The following is a 22,447-nucleotide window of genomic DNA, read 5'->3' on the forward strand; positions in this document are numbered from 1 at the left end:
GCTCTGCTAACACACTGGAGAAGCAGGTCATGGAGCAGGAGCCCTGTGCTGGTATGTGGAGGCAGGTAATTCTACAGCAGTGCCAGCCAGGAGTCCTTCTGATCGGCTTCAGTTTTGTGACGGAGTTTATTGTTGGATGTCCAGACAGCGTGATTCTCACAGGGCAGGCGTCAGATTGACTTGTGCTCATTTCCACCCCTGCCCTGACTCCAGGGACGACTCTGAGTTCGTATTATCATAGTGTTCATGAAGACGATTAACCCCAGAGGGTGTCTGACAGGGCGCAGACCTCCAGCACCACTGTTCCTAAGGCTGTCTGGTCGCTGGGAAGAATCACCTGTCTGGTGTGGCAGAATGTTTTCCATCTTCAGCCCAGTATGAAAACTTAAAGGCTTATTCGATTTTTTACCATTTTATTGAAAATATATAAAACCTGTTTTTACAGTTTTTTTTGGTAATGTGCCATGAAATTTGAAAACTACCAAAAATCAAGGGAACTTTTATATTCAATTCTTTTTCTGGTGTAATGTTAAGTTGTATAGATTATTAATGCATGTCCACTGAATATAACCCTGGTTTTGTGATAAAACTGCTTAGATTTTATTGGTGACATATTAGATTAGTGATTGCATAAATAACTAAAATCCCATTGTGATTATTAATTGAAATTTTGTCTTTAAGCAGAAAGTTGTTTATTAATACAAGCTTTATGCTTAGAGAATGTATGTGTTTTTATCTGTCAGTATGGGAGTATGCATCATTAGAGAAGTCATTGGATATGTAATCCTTTGCAAAAAATTATAGGTATTTGATAGAGCACTGAGTGTATTATGTGTGTGTTTTGGGGCAGGGAAAGGGTGGATCTCTTGGCCATCACTACCAGCCACGGTTGTATAAAGAACTGTCTAATTGATAAAACAACTATCATGGTTGGAGGACAGCTCACTAAATGTGCTGAAAGCCTTTGGAGACATTATTTTAAAATGTGTTACAGTAACATTTGTAACCAAACTTCCCACTTGAACCATTTTGAATGTGTAATTCTGTGGCATCAGGCACCTTCTCAATGGGATGTAATGATCCTCACTATCTATTTGCAAAAACCTTTTTATCATCCCAAGTGGAAACTGTATGCTATAAACACAACTCTATTTCCTTCTTCAATGCTCTGAACCTCTATTTTGCTTTCTCTCTGAATTTAGAATCCTGTAATATTTTTACAGTTCACCCATGAAATAGCATGTATTAGAATTTCAGAATTTCATTTCTTTTTCTGGATGAATAATATTGTTATGTGCATGCCGCATTTTGTTTACCCATTATTGATGGACATTTAGGTTGATACACACTTTCTGCTGTTGTAATACTGCACTGAGCATTTAAGAGAGGAATTGCTGCATCATGATAATTCTAGATTTCATGTTTTCTACAGTGGTAGCACCATTGTCTTCTGCTCTTTCTTTCCCAGTAGCTCTCCTAATGGGCACATCCGCTCAGTGTGGCTTGCATTTCCCTGCTGGCTGTGACGCCGAGCATCCTCTCGGGTGCTTTATTGGCTGTCCGCGTGTCTTCTGTGGAGCAATGGTATAGTCAAGTTCCTTGCCCATGTTTTGTTGGAGTGCTTTGTTGTTGACTCGTAGGAGTTATATTTTTATATTCTTTATTTTAATCATTATCACATATGATTTTAAATAATTTCTCCTCTTCCTTAAGTTTTCTTTCCACTCTAAGAATTTTTTAAAAATAATTTTTTATGATGTTTTAATGATGTTCAGCGTATCTATTTTGTTGTTGTTGGCGGCTGTGCTTATGGTCTCCTGTCCCAAGAAGTCATTGCCAAATCCATTGTCATAAAGATTTTCCTGTTTTCTTGTGAGAGTTTTAGCTCTTCCATTTGGTCTTTGACCCATTTTGAGTTTTGTTTGTGGTTAAAGCGCACAGTCCAGCCCTGTTCATTTCCACGGGATACCCAGTGTGATCGGTTGCTGAAGGGTCCACTGAATGATCTTGGCATCCTTGTTCAAGATCCATTGGCCATATGAGAGTCTTTGGAAAACATTCATGGAAAATGGACTTAAAACATAACTTTGGTGAAAAAAACTGAAGTCGATACAGCTTTTTCATAACTTTTCCATGAACTATTTGCTGATGACTCATACAGGCGAGACTTTCTCTGGACTCTAGTCTGTTGGTCTGTCTGTCCTTCTGCCTGTACCACAGTTTTGATTATTGTACCTTTATAAGTTTTCCATTACTTTTAATCTTCTGAGCCTTGTGAGGAAGACACGATCTACCCCTGTACATCTGACAGAACTAAGCCCAGTATTATTACTTGGATAAGCAAACATGGAAGAACTGAAATGCCAGATGAGAAAAGCCTTTTTGTTTAAATTCCCATTGCATTTCTACTTAGAAATAGTTGTTTTGTGATTTCTATTTGTATCTTTTTGTGTGCTGATATTACAAGCACAGCTATTTATAAGTAAGAAGTATTAATTAATGTGCAAGGGTAACTATATAACCTTTCTGGAGAACTCTCCTGGATTAGTGGATTAAGGACCTTTGAAAAACTGGTTCTAAAAAGCAAACCAAAAAAATTGTCAAAATCAACTTTTTCAAAACCAAAGGCCTCCAGTGATCAGAGTTCAATAGTTTTGTAGTTTTTTAACATGTTTTATTCCCCCTTCCTTAGTTTCTGGGTAACCTTGAAAACTAAGTCTCATAATGGTGACAGCTGTGAAAATTAGCATCCTGCCAGCCGCTGCAGAGGCCTTGAAGTAACCCAGAAAGACTAAGTTTAAAGCTTCTTGAAGAATGTCCTGCAACTCCCACCTTCCTGCTGCCCACCAAATGTCACCCCAGCAAACTCACTGTTTGACCTGCCTGGCCCTCAGTGCAGCGGACTTTGCTTTTATTTGACCTGACTCAGCTCACTGTGCAGAACCTCTGTCTTCAGAGTATTTGTGAAAAGTAGCTTAACCGCAGTCGCCTGGGACAGTAAGGGCTACCAACACAACAAGTGGACTGTCTGTAGAGGGCTGAGATGTCCCAGCATATTCCATGCCATCTCGAAGGGCACACACATGGGCATAGCTGTCTGCTTGCTCAAGATAAAACCTTAAGAAGGCACTAGCCTCAGCTGTGGTGGTCTGTGAGGCTCTGAGCAAGCAGGAAGTGAGGGCTAAGGCACACTAAATAAACTACGTGCCGGAGTGCTGAGGGCATATGCCAACAAAGGCTGAGAGAGTGGCTTAAGGCATTTAAAGGAGTCTTTGCCAGGTATGAGCTGGCCACTAAGCTAATGAAGCAGACTTAAGTGGCCACACACAGCAGAGAATGCATGCTTCACAGAATGAGTCCAGGAAGGTTATGAAACACACACAGTAAACTCTGGGAATGTGTGCAGAAATTCTAATTTCCAGAATTGCCCAATAGTATTATTTTTAAATAATTTTTTAAGGGATTTGTGTATTTGTTTGAAAGGCAGTTAAACACACACATACATCTTCCTTCTGTTGGTGCACTCCCCAGATGGCCACAAGGATCACTGGGCCAGGCCAAAGTCAAGAACCTGGAACTAAAAGTCATGTCTAAAGAACTAAACATGCGAGAAATGTCTCAGTAGAGAAAATACCAATAGAAGTAAAGTATGGGGAGGGGTGGGGAGCAGAAAGTCAGGCTGCAAAATACAGGAAATGTCTGATAGAGTTGCAAAAATGGATTTGATAGACAAAATGATAAATTAATGAAGACAGGCCAACTGAGAATATTCTGCTTGGAAGAGAGTGTGCACAAATGAGCAGGGCCTTGAGGCCTGTGGGATACCATCAAGTGCACTAACTTGCAGAGTAGAATTTCTAGGAGAGAGAGGCAAAGAAAAATGTGGTACAGCAGGTGAAAGCTCCCGTTGTGGTCCTGTTACCCCATGTGGGAACGTAAGTTTCTGACCCAGCTTCCTACTAACGTGCCTGGGAAGGCAGTACTTAGGGCCTTGTCCCTCACATGGGAGCCCTGCATGGATTCCAGGCTTCTGGCTTCAGTCTGGCCCAGCCCTAGCTGTTGAGGCTATTTGGGGAGTGAACCAGTGAGGGAAAGATTCTCTTTTCTCTCTCTTTCCCTGCCCCCACCCCCCAATCCTCTTTGTCACTCTGCCTTTTAAAATGTTAATAAAAAAAAAAAAAAAACAAAAAAAAAACCTGTGTGCTAACAAATTATGTAATGACAATATGGTGGACAAAATTCCTGGAAAGATACAAACTTCTAAAACTATTTCAAGAATAAAATCTGAATGGGTTTTTGTAAGTCATTGAATTAGTGATCAGAAAACTCATAAAAATTCCCAGGACCAAGTGGCTCTGCAGGTGAATTCTACCAAATGTTTACAGAAAAATTAAAACCACTCCTTTGTGAACCCATCCAGGTCATTCTAGGAGGCCTGTCAGCATTATACTAAAACTTAAGAAAAGGCATCACCAGGGAGAACTACAGATGAATATTCCTGATGAATTCAGACAGCAACTCCGAATAACCACAACAAAACTTACCAAACCAAATCCAACAAGGTAGAAAAGGGACTGTACAAGACTTAACACTTGCAACTATTCCTTTAGTTAAGTAAAACTAAAAACCCAGAATTCTGAGAGATAAAGAGAAAGACTTGTAGGACCTCAGGCCCCAAGGAATGACAACTTGGGTGAATGGCTTAGGTTTTCCTCTTCGTATGGAAGTAAGGAAGATGGCAGCATAGAAACACCAACAAGTGCAAACTGATGGTTCTAAAAGGTTACTTGCCCCAGGAAATATTCAGGATAAAATCTTTTTTTGGGCCGGCGCCATGGCTCAACAGGCTAATCCTCCGCCTAGTGGCACCGGCACACCGGATTCTGTCCCGGTTGCCACTCTTCCAGGCCAGCTCTCTGCTATGGCCCGGGAGTGCAGTGGAGGATGGTCCAAGTGCCTGGGCCCTGCACCCCATGGGAGACCAGGAGAAGCACCTGGCTCCTGCCTTCGGAACAGCACAGTGCGCCGGCCGCAGCGGCCATTGGAAGGTAAACCAATGGCAAAAGGAAGACCTTTCTCTCTGCCTCTCTCTCTCACTAGCCAAAAGTAAAAAAAAAAAAAAAAAAAAAATCTTTTTTTGGTCTTAGTTTACATTTACTTTATGCGGAGTTTATTCCTGAGCCAGAAGTGTCTGTCTCTCCATTATTCCGGAATCCCTCTTTGCCTTCCTCTTTTGCGTCGGGAACAATCTGTTCTTTTTCAGTGGTGATGCTCTCAGCTCAGGTATGGGTTCATCTGACCATGGGTGAGCTTTGTAAATCTGGGGTGCAGCGTGGTGCTTGGTTCACCTGGATACGTTCCAGGACCAGAGGATTACATCCAGACCCTCCAGGCAGCACCCCTCTGCATCCTTCAGCAGAGACAACAGAAGCCCAGCACTCTTTTTGCCCTGCTGTTTGGCTGGGGTACAACCATCGATTCCATCACTCTACAGAGGGAGTGACACACGTTGCTTCTTCAATGTGACATCTTTCAGATACTTGGTGGCTTTTCGGACATGCCTGCCTAGTAGCCTGGGCAGTTTCTTGCAAGTTCTTAAAGTGAACAAGGAGATTTGACTCTCTTGCTTTGCATGGCTTAGTGGGTTTTCTGGATCAAGTCAACAGTGAACCATTTTCACAGATCACCTAAGTCTGCTTATAGGAAGACTGCATCTAAAATCTTACACTCAAATGAAGCAAGAAGGAGCTCAGTGAAAATAAGATTTTTTTTTCAATTTTTATAATTGTGCTAGGCTAGGCTAGGCTATTTATAAAAAGATTTACATACACAGAATTCAAAAAAACCAAAACAAATAAACCAACCCCCACACTAGAAATGCTCATTTCAGAGGGGAACACACTACTGAGAGGCAGCACAGCCAAGCGAGTGGTTGTTAGATGTGCATTACCGAGGCACTTGAGATCACCCAGACCTGTTTAGTTTAAGATAAAGTGTCTCTTCTTCAGGATTTCGGTGCTCATGAACAGTTGTTGGAACAATGGTCTCTATTCTGACAAAATCTTATTCTGGATTTAGTTATCTAGACCTTAAACTTGTAAGAAAAAAATTTTCTACCTCAGATGAGTGTTTTTTAAAAGCTGATAATACAATCTATGTGAAGTTTGATTTCTTAAACATAGTAATGTATTTTAGCTTTGCAATTATGAAATACACCTGTTCTATCCAGGTCATTCTAATAGGAAAAAGGCTTTGGCTTCACTTTGTATGCTACATACAGAAAAACAAGCATCATGAAGTAGAGATGTGGTTAACAATAGTAAAGATGGCTTCCATAACGTACGTTAAGTTCTAACACTTTGCATATGAAAATTCTCCAAATTATTAAACAGTAGGGTGATCCCCATCAGAATCGCGGTTTCATATGAAATGTTTCCTTAAAGACTTCTCTTTAAAATAAGAAAAACCTGGGATGCAAAGCTCCCAAACCAGCTAGGTTAAAAACTGCTAATTTTCTGAATGAAAACAGCACTTCTTTTTATTACAGCACTGAACTGAAAGGTTAGAAAAGGACCTAGGTTGGTGCGGAACACCAGGCTCTTCTCCGCATTTACCATCTTCTGCAGCCACTTGCTTCTGCTCTTTCCTTCACGGACGTTTCAGCCCTGCTGGCCGCTGTGTCTTCAGCTGCTGACTGGACAGGGCCCTCTGCCTGTCCGCCAGCGTAGGTGGGGGTGCTGTACTTTAAAAGGATCGATTTAAACTGCATCAGAGGTGCATCCGTACGAACACCCATTGGGTCAAAATGAGTCCGGCTTACTCTAAAACCTGCTTCAGAAAGATAGCACAAAAACTTTTTTAACCTGCAACAAAGAAAGGAAAAGAAGTTAGTTCTTGTATTTTTGTTTCCCAACATTTTTCCATGTAAATACAATCTTTGCCATCCACAGGCTCTCTTACTTTGGCATGTTCATCCCTTTAATGCTGTGTCTGTGGATATTGTAATAAAAGGGAGGATGTTCCGTACTGACATCAGTCTTCTGCTTCTTGGCTAAATTTGGGATCACTTCATTACTTTTTCTCTTCCCTAGAGTAAACACATAGGAAGTTAGCATTCTCTTAAAAATTACAAACTAAACATTGTTATAACTATCTATCACTCAGGTCTAACCCTCTGACAGCCATGTCACTCTGTCCAGTCCTAGCCTAAGGACTTACGCTACACATTTTCACTGCCCTTCTCTCAGGTGCTCGCCTGTTTGCTGAGTCAGCCTTCCTCTCACCTCCTTCAACTTCAAACTTCAATTCCATTTGCATCTCCTGTAGGAAATCATTTATGAATTCTGCACTAGTCAATCAACTTCACTATTATGAATTGTACACTAACTCTGGAGTTTGACTAAAGTTCTATCATTTTTTCTTGTCTAGTGTTGCAAGTCCTTTCTCCCCAAATTATATTTTAACTTCCTGGGGTCAGTGTCCTTTACTTTTACATCCGTCGTCTCTGTTGAATGCTTGGTACTGGACACATAGCAGGTCTTCAAGAACAAGAAACAATACAAAAGGTTTTGAGAGCCTGCACACAGATGCACACTCATTGTATACTTCTTGCCACAGTACTGTCTTTCTGTTGTGGGTGAAAGGAGGCTGGTATCACTCCAGAGTCACAAAGGAACAAACAGATGATTCTGCCTGAAGGTTCAGATTTCATTTCTACAGTGATAGCAGGTAACCTCTGCTTCAGCAAAATTATTCAGAAGGCAAATTTGATGCATGAAAATGATGAAAGAAAAATACAATTGATCAATTGTTGCCTTTTTACATAAAAAATAACTTGGCCCCCCATTAAATCAGATAATTAAAATTTGATCATTCTCCTGTATGAAAGGCACACAATAAAAGAACATACACGCAGATACAGTACATGTTACAGGAGAGTCCGAGACAAACCCAGTGGAATCCCTCAACAGTGACTATCAGCAGTACCTTTTTTTCCTCCCTTACATTTTCTGTCTTGGAGATTTTTATGTATTGATAGATCAGTTTTAGAATGATCACATAATTTAGTTTCAGAGTTACACAACAGCCTACAGAGATTAGTCTAAATGTCCTTAATTTTTCATATATGACAAAGGCCTAGAGGTTTAAAAATTAAATATTTATGAAAGGGAGAGCCACACGGGGAGAGAGAGAAATGCCTTCCATCTGTTGGTTCACTCCCCCAGTGACTGCAATGGCTGGAACTGGGCCAGGCTGAAGCCAGGAGCTTTATTGTCCCCTGCATGGGTGCCAGGGCCCAAGCACTTGGATCATCTTCTGCTGTCTTCCCAGGAGCATCAGCAGGGAGCTGGATAGGAAGCAGAGCAGCTCGAGCTCGAACCAGTGCTCATATGGGATGTTGGTGTTGCAGGTGGCAGCTTAACCCACTGCGCCCAACACTGGCCCCTAGTTTATTTTTTAAAGATTTATTTGAAAGAGTGGTAGAGAGGGAAAGACAGAAAGATCTCCCATCCACTGGGTCATTTCTCAAATGGCTGGGGCTAAGGCAGGCCAAGACCAGGAGCCTGGAACTCCATTCAGGTGTCTGACACAGGTGCCAAGGACCCAGGTACTTGGGCCATTAGGTGCTGCCTCCCAGGTGCACCAGCAGGAAGCTGGATCAGAAGCGCAGTGTAGCTAGGAGTTGATGCAGGCATCCCCAAGCACAGCTTAACTTGCTAGGCCAGTGCCTACTCCCTTTAAATATTTTTAAAGTTTTACTTTATTCTAAAAAGGATTTAAAACAGTTCTGAAGACGTGAGATCTAAGACTACACAACTAACACCACAAAGAAATGGAATGATGCTCTAAAACCTGATACCTTTTATAGTATATCATAATCCAGTTTTCCCTTCAACAGAGAAATTAAGTGATTTAAATTTACCAACCAAATTAGTTGAAGATGCCAAGTGAACATGATTATTGGAAGGACTGTGAGGTAATTATTAAACCATACCCTGTTAGCAGGGTTTTAAGTTTGTTCATCTTTGAATTAAGGGCAACACTAAACTGTTGAGCAACCAATACAGAATTACAGCTTGGAAATATATAGGCTATGGCTTTTCCATCCTACTATATTCTTTGTTTGGATTCAAAACACATTTACAGTCAAGATTTTTTAAAAAGCAAGGGAAAAAGAGTAGTGACATTTTATTTTTAAACTTATTTATTTGAAAGAGTTACAGAGAGATAGAAGTCTTCTATCCACTGGTTCACTCCCCAGATGACTGCAACAGCCAGAGCTGAGCGGATCCAAAACCAGGAGCCAGGAGCCTTGAGCCTCTTCCAGGCCTCCCATGTGGGTGCAGGGACCCAAGGACTTGGGCCATCCTTTACTGCCTTCCCAGGCCATAGCAGAGAGCTGGATCGGAAGTGGAGCAGCTGGGACTCGAACTGGTGCCCATATGGGATGCTGGTGCTGCAGGCTGGTGATTTAATCTGCTGCGCCACAGTGCCAGCCCCAGAGTACTGAAATTTTAAATTGATATCCTTTTCATGTTAATTTATAATGCCTCATACGTTTTAAAGTATATGCACGACCTAAGGAATATGGTATATTCCTGTAGCTGGAAAACAGGGTCTTCTAGTTAATTCAGTGAGATTGGTATCAATCAAACTGATGAGCAATTTTTAAAGAATCAGAAAATCTTAACTGTTTAACTTGTCACATAGAACTTCATTTTATTTTCATCCACATGGTTGAGATCTTAAATTGCTTTCAAAGATATCACCATATATTAGAGATGTGAACAAAATACATGTTAAGGGGCTGGCACTGTGGCACAGTGGGTAAAGACACTGCCTCCAGTGCTGGCATCCCATATGGGTGCTGGTTTGAGTCCCAGATGCTCCACTTCTGATCCAGCTCCCTGCTAATGCACCTGGGAAAACAGAAGATGGCCCAAGTCCTTGGGTCCCTGAATCCACTTGGAAGACCTGGAAGAAGCTCCAGGCTCCTGGCTTCAGATTGGCCAGCTATGGCCATTGTGACCATTTGGGGAGTGAACCAGCAGATGGAAGACCTCTCTCTCTCTCTGTCTCAGCCTCTCTTTGACTCTGATTTTCAAATACATAAATAAATCCTTAAAAAAAGGAATTTCAAAAAGAGAAAAAAAATACATGTTAATAGAAATTTTGGGCTGTGTAAATACCAGTGGTTTTGTCAGCATAATATGATGAAAATAACTTTTTGTGCTGATACATGCAAAAGGTCATATATTCACACACATGTATACATACCTTGTGCAATGTAATTGTCTGTTGTGGGTTCGTCTGTAGTTTTAACACACACGCCATTTTCTTCTAAAATAGAAAGAAATGAGAAAACACAGAACGACAACACTAAGCAACAACTCAAAGTTCAAATAAAAGCTTAAGAAATTCTATCCACAATGCTTTTATCAATACATGAAATTCTCTGGCCACAAAAAGCTGCAACAATTGTATTTCTTAAAAATTACTTTATTTATTTGAAAGGCCGACAGAAAGAGGTCTTCTATTCATTGGTTCACCCTGCCGATTCCTGCAACGGCCAGGCTGGATCGACCTGGATTCGGGGGTCAGGCACTCAACCTGGATTCGGGGGTCAGGCACTCAACCTGGATTCGGGGGTCAGGCACTCAACCTGGATTCGGGGGTCGGGCACTCAACCTGGGTCTCCACTTGGACGGCAGGGACCCAGCTACTGCAGCCGTTCCTGCGATCTCCTTCCCAAGAGGCTTCTTACCCACCAAAACAAATGCCCCAATAATTACATTTTTTAGGGGTGGTCCATGTAGCAAAGTAGGTTAAAGTGCTCATTCGAGCACCTGCATCCCACATTGGAGTGTCTGGTTTGAGATGTGCCTGGGAGGCAGCAGATGACGACCCAAATACCTGGGTTCCTTCTAACCACAGAGGAGACCTGGATAGAGTTCCTGGCTCCTCGTTTGGCCTGGCCTTGCCTCAGTTGTTGCAGGCGTTTGAGGACTGAACCAGTAGGTGGAAATCTCTCTCAGTCTGCCTTTCAAGTAAGTAATTCTTTTTAAAAATAGAATTGTGGGGTTGGTGTTGTGGTATAGTGGGTAAAGCTGCCGCCTGTGAAGTCAGCATCCTACAAGGGCGCTGGTTTGTGTCCTGGCTATTCCATTTCTGATTCAGTTCCCTGATAATGGCTTGGCCTGGGAAAAGCTGCAGGAGATGGCCAAGCGTTTGGGCATCTGCCACCTATGTTGAAGATTTGGATAAAGCTCCTGGCTTTGGCCTTGCTTGGCACTGGCCGTTGCCATCATCTGCAGAGTGAACCAGTGAGTTGAAGAGCTCTCTCTCTGCTCTCTAATTCTTTCAAAATAAATACATGTTTTTACAAAATTGTATTTTTTAATCATCTGTAATAATTTCTAATTACTTAGGAGATCGCTGAGGTGTTTAGTAGACTCACCCTTTTTTATTAATAGTGAGTTAAGATTACAAAAGGCTGTGTAAGGAGAAAAACTTGAGTGATAAGTGTAAATCTAGCTTCTGTGTCTCAGTGGACGTTATCAAAATTTTGGCTATAACAATCCTAGAATTAGCTAGCGCTTTTCTTTCTAGAAAGCATAATAAAATCACAGAGGACTTTTATTTCTTTTAATCCTGTAAAATGAAAAAGAAATGAAGATTACCTTAAATCATTATACATTTCAAGCCTGAGTACAAATCTGAAGAAAACTTTGCAATTAAAAAAAAGGTTAACGGGGCCAATGCTGTGGCACAGCGGGTTAATGCCCTGGCCTGAGGTGCTGGCGTCCCATGTGGGCACTGGTTCAAGTCCCGGCTGCTCCGCTTCCGATCCAGCTCTCTGCTAATGAGCCTGGGAAAGCAGTGGAGGACGGCCCAAGTCCTTGGGCCCCTGCACCTGCATGGGAGGCCTGGAAGAGGCTCAAGGCTCCTAGAAGACCTCTCTCTCTCTGTGTAACTCTGATTTTCAAATAAATAAATAAATCATAAAAAAAAAAAACAACACCCAATGCATCCTAAAAAAAAAAAAAAAGGTTCCTGCACCTGATTGGGAGACCAGGAAGAAGCACCTGGCTCCTGATCAGCATAGCTCTGGCTGTAGTGGTGAACCAGTGGAAGGAAGACCTTTCTGTCTGTCTCTCCCTCTCACTGTCTGTAACTCTATCTGTCCAAAAAAAAAAAAAAAAAAAAAAGTTTAACAGAACCAGTGCCGTGGTGTAGGAGGTTAAACATCCACCTGCAGCTCCGGAATCCATACGGAAGCTGGTTTGAGTACCGGCTGCTCCACTTCCCATCCAGCTCCCTGCTGATGGCCTGAGAAAGCAGTGGAAGATGGCCTAGGTGCTTGGGCCCCTGCACCTGCGTGGGAGACCAGGAAGAAGCTCCTGGCTTCAGATCGGCCCAGCTCTGGCCATTGTGGCCACCTGGGGAGTGAACCAGCAGGTGAAGACCTTTTTCCTTTTTTCTTTCCCTCCCTCCCTCTGTCTGTAACTGCCTCTCAAGTAAATAAATAAATCTTTTCTTGTAAAAGGTTAACCAGATTATGATTAGACTTTGTAATCAGATTGCTTTTGACTATAACATCAAATAAAGATAAAAAGACCCAGTGATTTCAGTACTCAGTTTGTGAGCTGGTTTAACGGGCACCTTGCTTGCTGAGACTGGAGGGCGCAGGGACGGAGCACTGGCTTTGAGGAGTGCACTCTGACTCAAAGATCAGCGTCTTCAGCAGGGCCTGAACGTCATCCAAACCATGCTGAAGACACTCAAACAGCATTCTTCTCAGGAACCCAGTGTTGAAAAGGGAACTTGACCTGAAAAAAAAAATCAGACATTTTAGAAAAACAGGCTTGGGAAATGTTTATTTTTCTTTAAAAAAAAAAAAGTCTCTGTTATTTAGCCAAAACTAAGATACAAAATTAATTATAGAATAGAGTAAGACTGAAATTCAAAAAGTTTTTAAGATTTAATTTGAAACAGGTTAGTTCTGTTTGTCCACTCTTTTTATCATGTCTGTTCTCTAAATACGTAGGATCACTCAAGGAAATTTCATTCATGTTAAATCAACATGTGTACTGGGCCTCCATCAGGTTCACAGTCCTGTGGTGCACTGGGGGGGGGGGGGGGGGACACATCAGAATGTAAACTACACTATGGCTGCAGACAAGCCTAGAAAGCTAAACAGGGTCTGGATAGGAATGGGGGGGGGGGGAGGGGAGGAGAGATGGAGAATACATCGGAATGTAAACTACACTATGGCTGCAGACAAGCCTAGAAAGCTAAACAGGATCTGGATAGGAAGGGGGGGGGGGCTGGAGAATACATCGGAATGTAAACTACACTATGGCTGCAGACAAGCCTAGAAAGCTAAACAGGGTCTGGATAGGAAGGGGGGGGGGCTGGAGAATACATCGGAATGTAAACTACACTATGGCTGCAGACAAGCCTAGAAAGCTAAACAGGATCTGGATAGGAAGGGGGGGGGGGGGCTGGAGAATACATCGGAATGTAAACTACACTATGGCTGCAGACAAGCCTAGAAAGCTAAACAGGGTCTGGATAGGAAGGGGGGGGGGGGCTGGAGAATACATCGGAATGTAAACTACACTATGGCTGCAGACAAGCCCAGAAAGCTAAACAGCATCTGGATAGGACTGCGGCATAACGCAGAGGTTTCTCACAATGTAACTGTGAATCCTAACACCGGTGTGCACAGGGTGTGGCATGAAGTGGGAGGAGCTACACGGGATGAACCTGAAATGCTTCCCATTTAGACTGAGAAGTGCAGGTGTAACGTACAAAATAGGAAGTTCCAAGTTGGATAAACCTGGAGCCCAGCCCCAGCCCCAGCCCCACCCTCACGACTTGTGTAGTCCTGCGTCATCAGTACTTTTAATACTTGTACTCATCACGGAATGGAAAATAAAAACTTTTCATAGATCTTTAAGGGAATTAAATGAGACAGGATATGTCTAAAGCCAAGTACAAAGAATATATCCTTGATAAATAATAGCTATTATCAGGGTTAGCAAATAAATATGAGAGGGTATATGAATTTAAAGTGTCCAATGAGTGGTCAATATAATATATGCTAAAGGCAATTCGGAAATTATTTTGGGTTGAGCCACTAAGGAGAGACTTCCAAGGGAAGTGTAATCAGAATGGGGGTGGAGGAGAGGAGGAAGGCATTCCCGAGGAGAGGAGGCGGGACCAATGGCTGTGAGCGAGGACATCAGAAGGCTTGGACTCAGTCCTGGGCGTCAGAAAACCTAAGTTCTGGACCTGTGCTAAGAAAAATACATACACGTCTGTTTACTTACAAAATACATACTATGTTTATATAGATTTAAGATATAAAAATATGATTATAAATATTAATATTTATGAGGTTATATAGATATATTTTGTCAGTTTTAACAAGGACTTAAAACACTGTGCTGTAATTTTGTCATTTTAAAATTGATGGAGTTGAGCCAGAGATATTTCTGGACCCAGTAACCTGCTACTCCTAGTACCCCCAGTTCTGAGACCAGTGAATAGGATCAACAAGTAGCAGATGACACAGGTAAGAGGACTGAAGGTAAGGCTGGCTGAGTCATTCTTAATCTAAAAGTATTTATACAGGATGATGATAAAATAATGGGCATCGCCTTGCGGCACCGGCACACTGGGTTCTAGTCCCGGTTGGGGCACCGATCCTGTCCCGGTTGCCCCTCTTCCCATCCAGCTCTCTGCTGTGGCCAGGGAGTGCAGTGGAGGATGGCCCAAGTTCTTGGGCCCTGCACCCCATGGGAGACCAGGAGAAGCACCTGGCTCCTGCCATCGGAACAGCGCGGTGCGCCGGCCGCAGCGTGCCTACCGGGGCGGCCATTGGAGGGTGAACCAATGGCAAAAAGGAAGACCTTTCTCTCTGTCTCCCTCTACTGTCCACTCTGCCTGTCAAAAAAAAAAAAAAAAAAAAAAAAAAAAAAGGGCATCAGCACAAACATATTTACCATTTGGGTCAATTTTTAGGTTTAGTAGATAGCTAAGCCTTGACCTTGTAAAATGACGAGGAAGAAATTTGCAATGATTCTTGTCACAATGTCCTTAGGAATCTCAAATTTCTACAAGGATTTCTAGTAACAAACAAACTTAATGTAAGGATTCTGATGGAAAGCAGTTCAAATTTAAGGCATTAAAAATAGCGTAACTTCTTACCTGTGATACAAAAGAACATAAACATTAAATACTTGCAGTTATATTTTTCTAAACAGTTTTTAAAAAAAAATCCAATTTTTATTCATTTGAAAGGTAGAGAGAGCAGTGACACAGAGAGAGAGACAGAGAAAGAGGGAGAGATCTTCCATCCTCTGGGCCACTCCTCAAATGGCTACAACGGCTGGGGCTGGGCCATGCTGAAGCCAGGAGCCTGGAGCTTCCTCTGAGTCTCCCACGTGGGTGCAGGGAACCAGGCACTTGGGCTATCCTCCACTGCTTTCCCAGACGCATTAGCAAGGAGCTGGATCAGAAATGGAGCAGCTGGGTCTGGAAGTAGTGCCCATATGGGATGCCAGTGTCACAGGAGGCTTAACCTGCTATACCACAGCGTTGACCCCTCTAAACAGTTTCACCTAAAACAGGTAGACACTTTTATATACCATTCTCACTAATTTTTCTAAGACCTTTTATATTATTTGACTTTTCTATAAGAAGTTAGGATCATTTTGCAATCACATACTAGTCCAATTGAGGGCCGGCGCCGTGGCTCAATAGGCTAATCCTCCGCCTAGCGGTGCCGGCACACTAGATTCTAGTCCCGGTCGGGGCGCTGGATTCTGTCCCGGTTGCCCCTCTTCCAGGCCAGCTCTCTGCTGTGGCCTGGGAGTGCAGTGGAGGATGGCCCTGCACCCCATGGGAGACCAGGAGAGGCACCTGGCTCCTGGCTTCGGATCAGCGCAGTGCGCCGGCCGCAGTGGCCATTGGAGGGTGAACCAACAGTAAAGGAAGACCTTTCTCTCTGCCTCTCTCTCTCTCTCACTGTCCACTCTGCCTGTCCAAAAAAAAAAAAAAAAAAATCAATTGAAAATGCCTCTTTCTTCCTATTCAGAAATGAGTTATTTATTTTAAAAATGTATTTATTTGAGAGAGAGGAGAAAGACAGACACATAAAGACAGAGCTTCCATTTTCTGGTTCACTCTTCAAATGCATGCAATCTTGGTCTGGGCCAGACCAAAGCCAGGATCCAAGAACTCCACCCAGGTCTTCCACATGGGCAGCAGAGACTCAAATCCTTGAGATATCACCTGCTGTCACCCAGGGTACTCATTAGCAGAAGGTCTGAACTGGGAGCAGAGTTGGGACCCAAACCCAGGCAGGCACTCTTACATGGCATGCAGGCATCCCAAACGGTGTCTAACTGCTGTGCCAAGTGCCTTCCCCTGAATTATTTACTTTGCAGATTGCCCAAGCTTCTCTTCACCTAATTCCTCTGCTTTGTCAAGAATAGGCAGAAAAATAGTAGGAAAAAAAAATCTGAAAGCAGAACACACCTCAGAACATAGGGTGAAAGGAATTATAATTATTTGCCCAGACTTAAAAAACTGAATCTAAATTTGTTTATCATTTACCACATATAATCAAAACTTGGCAACTAGTAATTTTGATTCAGATTTGATTTAAATCAATTTTTAATATGTTCTTATGAACATACCACAGGGGTCCAAGTTCTATTGCTGTCTTTCCTGGCATGCTTCCATGACAGTTACAGGGCAGCTGCCTATATGGGTTTTCTGTAAAAAGATGATAAAAAGAAAGCAAAGGAGAAATGACTAATGTAAACGGCAGTGATTATTAATAATAATTTAAAGCTACTATGTAATGAGGATCTACTATGTGCCAGGTATTCTGCTTAGTATTTTATATATTTTAAAATTTTAATTCTTTGTCTGAAGTAGGTATTGTTAAACTCTTAACCATACAGATCAAAGGATTAAAGCTTAAGAGAAGTTGTGGAATCCACGTCAGATGGCTTAGTAGAGGCATAAGTGACTGTGGCTTTATTTAGTGGACTATATGAAACAGTATAAGGGAAGTCTTAAAGTCCAAAAGATATACATAATTTCAAATTAACTGGGATTAATTTATGTCTAATAAAATGCATAAATTTTGTATGACAAGGTTGATGAAATTTGACAAAAACATACACCCTTGTAACCAACATCCCAATGAAAATGTAGACATTTCTCTTAAGTTGGCTTTTCTGCAATTGGAAACAAAAGTAATTACTCCTCATGTAATAAACGTAGTTATTCTCAAAGCCTGAATTCTTTTTCATTCCCTAAAGCCTAGGCTACAAGAATCTAATTTGGTCTGGAAAGGGTCGCGAGGACTGACAGAATCACAGGGAAACTGGGGAGTAGCTCTTCTCAGTTTGTAGGCAGAATGTTGTCTTAGTAGCATGGGGCAGCATCCTACCATGGGGCCTGTAAGTCTACTCCAGGACCAAAACAGTCATTTTAAATTAGATTCTCTCCAACCCAGTGCCCAGCTCCAGGCCATTCCTGGGTTGATCACTTTTCTCAGAACGGCCTGATCTGATCCATCAGTCCTGGATGTACCCAGAAGCCAGGATTCCGGTGGAGGGAACACAGGGAGACAGCAGCAGCTAGATGTCTGATAATATCACTCAGCTACTCAGTGCAGCTCAGTCCATGGCACACTGGTGAGATCGCAGTTCAAATTCATTTGACGTGTCCTTCGCTGCTCATTCCAAGGCCTCCTCTCCAGTGTCTCTTAACTCTAAGCCTTAATGGCAGGGTGTGCTTATCACTGACATGGATTTGTTGAGACAAACATGCGTATCTTCAACAAGTCTTTTGTAGCATTACATAACTAAACCATAACCATGGGTAGCCATCACCACAGCAGGACAGCCATTCACACTTTCTTCCGGGAGTTACACTCACTTAAACACAGGCAGACAGCACACACAGGACTCTGTATTAATCAGTTTGTATCTTGATGTGCTTTACAAAATGTACAACTTTGCCCAAGACTCTTTGCTAAGATTGTTCAGATCTAGGTCAGCATTAGCAAACTTCCTTTCTGAAAAGTCCAGGCTATCACTTCAAGTTATTGACAGCAAAAAATGTAGGGGTGAAAAAGAAAGAAAACTAGTATTTCCACGTTGTTGGCATATATGCTGTAGGTGCAATGCCAGATGAAGAATTTTAAAAATTCTGAGCTTCTATTTCTAAATTTTATTTTGTTTGAAAGGCAGACACACACACACACGGAGGGAGGGAGGGAGAGGAAGAGGGAGGGAGGGAGAGAGAGAGAGAGAGAGAGAAAGACAGACACAGAGATCTTCCATCTGTTGGTTCACTCCCAAAATGCTCACAACAGCAAGGGCTGGGGCAGGCTGAAGCTGGGAGCCAGAAACTCAATCCAGGTCTCCCGTGTGGTGGCAGGGACCCAACCATCTGAGCACCACTGCTGCCTCTCAGGGTGTGCACAGCAGAATGGTGGAATCAGAACTGCGGTCAGAACCTGAACCCAGGCTCTCAGTGTGGGATGTGGGTGTCCCCAGCAGCATCAGGGCACCAAATAGCCGACCCTGAGCTTTGATTCAAACAAAAAGTTAAACAGATAATTTCTCTCTGCCATCTCTTAAAGCAAGCAATAGAAATCGAAACACAAGGATAAATGAGAGAATGATAAGAGACAGCAATACAATTTTATTAGTGGAAATCAGATATATATATACATACACACACACACACACACATACACCATGGGAGAACTGATTTATACCAAAAACAGCAAAAGCCTAAGTCTGAAGTAGACAAATGGACAATCAACCACACAAGGCCACTAGTTACAAGACAGAAAAGCCCTCAAAAAGCTGTGGGGCCCTGGGAAGGCCAGAGAATTCAAGGTACTGATTTTCTCTTAAGATGAGTGTATGACACTACTGTGAAAAAAGAGGCCTGGTCAAACTTTTTCAAAGGGTTCGAATAAGACTCTCAGATCTCCCCTACTAAAAACTGGGTTTCTGTGTCTTCCCCATCCCCAAAAGATGAAGTTGGTGAGCTTTGGTGAGCTTGAACCATTGGAGATCTGGAACCAGAGCTTTAGTAATAGTTGAAGGTGAGGAGATGAATGGGAAGAGAGAGATTAAGTAAAAATCTGCATGAATGGTAAGACCTTCCAGTCTCTGTCCTCACTGTGGCTCCCTGAAAGCTGATAGAAGACTGGTCGATTCCACTCTGGAACCAGGAGCCAGGAGCTTCAACCAGGTCTCCCATATGGGTGGCAGGCTCCACACTTGAGCCATCTGCTGCTTTTCTCAGGCCATTAGCAGAGAGCAGGACTGAAGTAGGACATCAGGGACACCAACCAGCGCCCATATGGGATGCTGGCGTTGCAGGTGGCGGCTTTCCCTGCTACACCACAATGCTGGCCCTGGTGAAAGTTTGTATTTTAAAAAGCCAAAGTAGATTCTGTAACTCTTTTAATTCTATTGTATTAAAAAAAATTAGGACGTTGCTCTGAGTATGTAAAACTAACTGCTGGGGCAGAGGTTTATTCCAGGTGTTAAGATGCCCAATTCCCTGGGGCTGGCGCTGTGGCGCAGCAGGTTAATGCCCTGGCCTGAAGTGCTGGCATCCTATATGGGCCAGTTCAAGACCCAGCTGCTCTACTTCCAATCCAGCTCCTGCTATGGCCTGGGAAAGCAGTAGAAGATGGCTCAAGTCCTTGGGCCCCTGCACCTGGGTGGGAGACCCAGAAGAAGCTCCTGGCTCCTGGCTTCGGATCGGCTCAGCTCCAGCCATTGCACCAATTGGGGAGTGAACCAGCAGATGGAAGACCTCCCCCCTGCCTCTCTACCTCTCCTATCTCTGTGTAACTCTGACCTTCAAATAAATAAATAAATAAATAAATAAATAAATAAATCTTAAAAAAAAAAAAAAAAAACACTTGGCTTGGAGCTACCACTGTGGCACAGCAAGTTAAAGCTATGTCCTACAGTGCTGACATTCCATATGGGTACCAGTTCGTGTCCCTGCTCCATTTCTTATCCAGCTCCCTGCTAATGCACCTGGAAAAAAAGAGGATGACCCAAGTCATTGGGCCCCCGCACCCACATGGGAGCCCTGGAAGAAGCTCCTGGCTCCTGGCTTTGGCCTCATCCAGCCCTGGGTGCTGTGGCCATTTGAAGAGTAAACCAGCAGATGGAAGCTCTCTCTTTCTATTTCTGCCTTGCAAATAAATAAGTATATCTTAAGAAAAAAAAAAAACACAACTTTTGTAAATAAATAGAAATGCTAGGTAAAACTGCCAAACCTTTAAGAAACAATTCTGGCAAGAGTTAAATTGTTCCAAGAATTGAACAAAATGGAAAAGTTCTAAATTCTTATTGAAGGGAACATAAACTGATATCAAAGTCCAGCCAAAATGAAGCTAAAACAAAAAGTATAGGGGCAGGCATTTGGTGCAGCAATTAGGTCACTTCTCGGGACCTGTGTCCCGGTTCCCTGAGGCCACTCAGCTTCTGATCCAACATTCCCGCTACTATACACCAAGGGAACCAGAAGGTGATGGGTCAAGTACTTGGGTTCCTGCCGCTCACTTGGGAGACCTGAATGGAGTTATAGACTCATGGCTTTTGCCTGGTCCAGCACTGGATATTGCAGGCATTTGGGGAGTGAATCAGGAGATGGAAGATCTCTATCCCTCTGTCTCTCTGCCTTTCAAATAAAATGAAAGAAAAACATCTTTAAAAATTAAAAAAGGAAAATGATAAACTATTATGAATACTGAAACAAAAAAAAAACTTAAGAAAATTAGAATCCAGTAACATGTTAAGAGAATATTTCCTGACAAAGTAGTTTACTCTAGGAACTCCAATATGGTTCAATATTTAAAACTTCATTATAGGCCGGCGCCATGGCTCAACAGGCTAATCCTCTGCCTAGTGGCGCCGGCATACCAGGTTCTAGTCCCATTTGGGGTACTGGATTCTGTCCCGGTCGCTCCTCTTCCAGGCCAGCTCTCTGCTGTGGCCCGGGAGTGTAGTGGAGGGTGGCCCAAGTGCTTGGACCCTGCACCCGCATGGGAGACCAGGAGAAGCACCTGGCTCCTGGCTTCGGATCAGCGCGGTGCGCCGGCCGCGGCGGCCATTGGAGGGTGAACCAACGGCAAAGGAAGACCTTTCTCTTTGTCTCTCTCTCTCTGTCCATTCTGTAAAAATAAAAAAATAAAAAAATTTAAAAAACCAAAAAACTTCATTATAAATAATCAGATTAATAAGCTTATATGAAAAAACATGTAGTCATCTCCACATTCAAAATGCATATTATCAAAATTCACCATTTTGGGCCGGCGCTGCGGCTCACTAGGCTAATCCTCCGTCTTGCGGCGCCGGCACACCGGGTTCTAGTCCCGGTCGGGGCACCGATCCTGTCCTGGTTGCCCCTCTTCCAGGCCAGCTCTCTGCTGTGGCCAGGGAGTGCAGTGGAGGATGGCCCAAGTACTTGGGCCCTGCACCCCGTGGGAGACCAGGAGAAGCACCTGGCTCCTGGCTTTGGATCAGCGTGGTGCGCCGGCAGCAATGTGCCTACGGCGGCGGCCATTGGAGGGTGAACCAACGGCAAAGGAAGACCTTTCTCTCTCTCTCTCTCTCTCTCTCTCACTGTACACTCTGCCTGTCAAAAAATAATAATAATAAAAAAAAATTCACCATTTTGATAGAATATTACAAAAGTGGGCATGAAGGATACTTGTCAACATGGTCAACGATCGGTATCTCAGATAAAAATCCACTGTCATGCCTAGATCAGAGAGCTCAAGGGAGCTAAAGTAACAGGAGGCACTTCTATTACCACCGTCAGTTTACTCTGCACTAAAGAACCTGAACAAATGACAAGCAGAATTTCCTATGTTTGTGGGAAGCTTCAAAAGCACAACTATCATCCTCAATTTAATGTGACCAAAATAAAGTATCAAGTGGGTTACTTCTTTACTTTTTTCCTAAGGGAAAAAAAAGGATCCTATACTAGGAACACCTTGAAAAAACAAGGAGCTTCAAAGAGGGAGTGCCTTAATGAGTCACAACACTAAAAGTCTACCACTGAAGTGTGTCAGAGGTGCGTGAACAGACACCCGACCGTGGGAAAAGATGCTGAAATCCAAGAACAAACTCAATGTGCAGAACTGCAGTGTAAGATACGGAAGGTGTTCTCAAATCAGTGGAGGAGGATAGCGCAGTAAAAGCTGGAATAAATAGGGATAGGAAAGCGCTACTGACCAAGTCCAGAGCATGTAAAAGTTCAATTCATTTTATAACAGTAACAATGAAGAGCTTCTGCGTGACAAACTAACAAATACAGACACAAACACAAGTAACAAAACAAGAAAAAATACATGCAACTCATATAGAAAGAGCTA

General features: G+C 42.9%; 1 protein-coding gene across 2 annotated transcripts in view; it reads right to left on the reverse strand.

The window, feature by feature from the left end:
• Window positions 1-5,749: 5,749 nt before the first annotated feature.
• TRMT1L (tRNA methyltransferase 1 like) overlaps window positions 5,750-22,447 on the reverse strand; it is a 35,218-nt gene continuing 18,520 nt past the window's right edge. For both annotated transcript variants that reach the window (XM_062211503.1, XM_062211504.1), the window contains 5 exons: window positions 16,710-16,788; window positions 12,664-12,830; window positions 10,279-10,341; window positions 6,961-7,087; window positions 5,750-6,863 (listed from right to left, as the gene is read on the reverse strand). In XM_062211503.1, coding sequence (XP_062067487.1) covers window positions 6,611-6,863; window positions 6,961-7,087; window positions 10,279-10,341; window positions 12,664-12,830; window positions 16,710-16,788 — 689 coding nt within the window. In that variant the 3' untranslated portion in view covers window positions 5,750-6,610. The remainder of the gene's footprint in view (window positions 6,864-6,960; window positions 7,088-10,278; window positions 10,342-12,663; window positions 12,831-16,709; window positions 16,789-22,447) is intronic.

Source organism: Lepus europaeus, chromosome 14 (assembly GCF_033115175.1).
Source record: "Lepus europaeus isolate LE1 chromosome 14, mLepTim1.pri, whole genome shotgun sequence".
NCBI classification, from domain to species: domain Eukaryota; kingdom Metazoa; phylum Chordata; class Mammalia; order Lagomorpha; family Leporidae; genus Lepus; species Lepus europaeus.